This window comes from Nematolebias whitei, chromosome 5 (assembly GCF_014905685.2).
Source record: "Nematolebias whitei isolate Nwh7 chromosome 5, NemWhi1, whole genome shotgun sequence".
Lineage (NCBI taxonomy): Eukaryota > Metazoa > Chordata > Actinopteri > Cyprinodontiformes > Rivulidae > Nematolebias > Nematolebias whitei.
The window spans coordinates 49,748,025-49,751,398 of record NC_056502.1 but is presented as its reverse complement, the minus strand read 5'-3'; the positions used below and the strand labels follow the sequence as shown (position 1 = coordinate 49,751,398).

The window sequence follows — 3,374 nt, the reverse complement described above, 5'->3', positions numbered from 1 at the left end:
ATTCGTAAACACACTAAATCAAACTAAGTCTAGTACAAAAAAAGGTATAATCTAAAAGAAAGTTGAGATTCAAATTATAGTGTAATGTGAAACTAAAAGACAACTTCTAAGAAAAGTAATTAAAGTTTAAAAGAAACAATGATTCATGGAATTAAAATTGAATAAGCAACTATCAGGTTGAATAAAATATTAAGTTACAGTAAATAATATAAAACCAAAAAACTCTATTAACAGAATTAAATATCTTTACCTTGAGTAAACAAACTACCTATATTGAGATTTTAACTGCTACAAAGTCAGATATTACACTTTCAAACTTTGTAACAACATCTACAGATAATTCAGAAGCAACCAGAACATCTGAACTATTAACAATCAAAACATAGACTCCAGAGATTGAAAGTATCATCTGTAACTACTAGAATCAGAACCATAGAGAGCAAAACTTATAAAAAAAACCTTCTAGGCTCGTTATTAAAGCAACACCAGATAGTGTTAATTAGCATAAGAAAGCATAGTAGTTTGACATACTACAATTACATATTTTTTTTAACTTCAGGGAGGATTGGACAGATTTAATGTAACTAAGCATAAGTATACTATTAAACCTTTGTTTAAATTAGTTAAGGCCTAGAGCCCAAATGCAACAAGTGTCTCCTACAACAGGGAGGTAAACGGATTTTAGGAAAAGACATAACTCTGAGCAATGCATAAAGCTACAGCTTAAACTCTGTAAAGAACATAAAATGAACAATCAAACAGGGGTATCACTATTCTGTAAAATTCCAATGTATAGTGTTAAATGTAGATTTATGAGAAAACAAAAGATATGAGAACATAGAAAATTAACATCTATCCCATTACCAATCGGTCTTTTGCACGTGACGTCACGCCTATGCTGGGCGCCATATTGGGGGGATTACCGTCGTGAGCAGTACTGATAGCAGCGTAGCTTTTCCGAGTTAGCTTCAGTTCTTTTTCCACCTTAAGCCGAGTGTGCTTTTAAATTCAAAAATGGCTCGTTGGTGTTGCATAAAAGGCTGTTCGAGTAAAACAGGACACTTTGGCATAAAGTTTTTCAGGTTTCCCGTCTATAGAAAAGACCGTGGACAGCAAATGGAAGATCTAAGCAGGAGACGCAGGTTGGCCTGGGTTGCAGCTGTCAGGCGCAAGGAGATCACATTCAATCAGATATCAGCGAACATGCGTGTTTGTTCACTGCATTTTCATAAAGGTAAGCTGATTTTTTATTTAATGCTTTGTTTCTCTATTATTCTGTGATGCTACAGTTATATATAAGTACTTTATTTATATCCTATTTATATACAAGACGTACTTAAATAAACGAATAATGAACTAGGTCTGAAAACAGAGCTAAGTCAGATTTAGACTAAAAATACTGTCTAAGTCTGAACTAAACCAGGGCTAAAATAGCAATAAGCCAGAACAACTAGCAGGATTTAAGATCTGTCTTGACATATCACAGCTGTCATCTGTCATTCATCTGTCATCTCTATGTGATTGCAGGTCAGTCAGCTTATGAGATGATGGAAAGTGATGCGGACTGGGCTCCATCTCTACGTCTGGGTCACACTGACGTTAAACCGACTGACGCAGCACGCTATGCAAGACGACGTAAACGAGACCAGCAACGTAACAGCACATCACAGGAAGCTGAGTTAGTGGCGCAGCAGGATGAAGACGTTTGTGGCCATCATGTCCTGGAGGAGGCTGATCTGTTTGCTGAGGTGCAGCTGGAATGCGTTTCAGATCCGACTGATGAATCTGAACAGATTGCTGAACAGGGGACTGTCATCCCTGAATGTGAAGCATGTGCCCTTAAGTCGGCAGAAATAAATAGACTCAGAGAAGAAAATGGAGAACTGAGGCAGCAGGTGAACAGAGTTAAGTTCAGTGATGGCTTTTTTTCCGAAGATGACAATGATAAAGTAAGACATTATACAGGACTGCCTAATCTTCAAACCTTCATGCAAATACTGTCACTGCTGGTTTCTGTCACAAACCCCAAAAAGACACTTCTCACACCATATCAAATGCTGCTTCTGACATGTATGCGGCTAAGACTCGATGTACCTGTTTATCTCCTTGCTGATCTGTTTTTTGTTTCACCTAGTACTGTCTACAGGGCTTTCAGCGATACTGTGTCACAATTATATACAATCCTGCAACCTTCTATTGTGTGGCCAGACAGAGACACATTGCGTAAAGTTATGCCACACGAGTTTGTGCATTCATTTGGAAATAAGGTTGCTGTGATTATTGATTGCTTTGAAATTTTTACAGAGAGACCATCTAATGTCAAAGCCCGGGCCCAGATGTTTTCAAGTTATAAGCACAACCACACCATGAAGTACCTGATAGGAATTACACCCAGAGGAGCCATCTGTTTTTTGTCCAAAGGATGGGGGGGGGCGTACAAGTGACAAGCATATCACACTTAATAGTGGATTTCTTGATAAATTGTTGCCAGGGGACATTGTTTTGGCTGACAGAGGTTTTGATATTCAAGAACATGTTGGGATGTTGTGTGCTGAGGTGAAACTCCCTGCTTTTACAAAAGGCATGTGTCAGCTAGATGCAAAAAACGTGGAGGAAACTAGAAAAATAGCACATCTGAGAATCCATGTTGAAAGGGTGATTGGAAATGTATGTCAAAAGTATAAGATCTTGTCAGGTACAATGCCAATCTCTCTGATACTGCCATGTGAGTGTGAGGATGTAACGTTTTTAGATAAAGTGGTTACAGTGTGTTGTGCATTTACAAATCTTTGCCCAACTGTAATTAAATAATGTGACAGTTACTGTAAATGATTTATGACACAATGAAATGAAATAAACATACAAAATGTTCAACTGTTGTCATAAGATTTACATCCACATATTGAATTTTGGTGGTTCTTAATTGTTACCTGTCGTGATGCAGAACAAAGGTTAAAAAAATGTAACATATCAAATATATCTTGCATAAAAATAAAATTACAAAAGCTTCTCATTTGTTCAAGCCATCTTTATTAAGCAAAGTATGTGCCTCACATCTTACTGGTGCATGAAGAACAAAACCATGTCTCTTCCTGTGCAGGTGCAAGCTGCAGACCCACACAACTGAAATGGAACCAAACTGTTTTACAGTTTTCGTTGTCACAGGCGACCATGTCATCTTTGCTCTCAGGACACCGGCAAATGCACCACAGCTTTTTAACACATTTTCGCTTGCACTTCTTTGGTAATTGGCCAGTTTCCTGAGTTCTGTTGTCGTTACAGGCAGGAACAGGAATGTTAGCAAGTGTCGGCCTGTTAACTACCTTAGTGAAATGACAGCTTACAATTTCAGGGAGACTCACACATTCAACAAA

The 3,374-nt window shown here is 37.9% G+C and overlaps 1 protein-coding gene across 1 annotated transcript; it reads left to right on the top strand.

The window, feature by feature from the left end:
- Positions 1-906: 906 nt before the first annotated feature.
- Positions 907-2,738, top strand: LOC119409577. The gene is made up of 2 exons (XM_037676479.1): positions 907-1,234; positions 1,528-2,738. Exons 1-2 carry the CDS (start codon positions 1,015-1,017, stop codon positions 2,442-2,444), a joined length of 1,137 nt encoding a protein of 378 aa, XP_037532407.1. The 5' UTR covers positions 907-1,014; the 3' UTR covers positions 2,445-2,738.
- Positions 2,739-3,374: the final 636 nt, after the last annotated feature.

Coding starts and splice junctions, on each gene's coding strand:
- LOC119409577 (XM_037676479.1), top strand. CDS start 1,015: ATGGCTCGTTGGTGTTGCATAAAAGGCTGTTCGAGTAAAACAGGACAC. Junction 1,235..1,527: donor TTCACTGCATTTTCATAAAG/GTAAGCTGATTT, acceptor ATGTGATTGCAG/GTCAGTCAGCTTATGAGATG.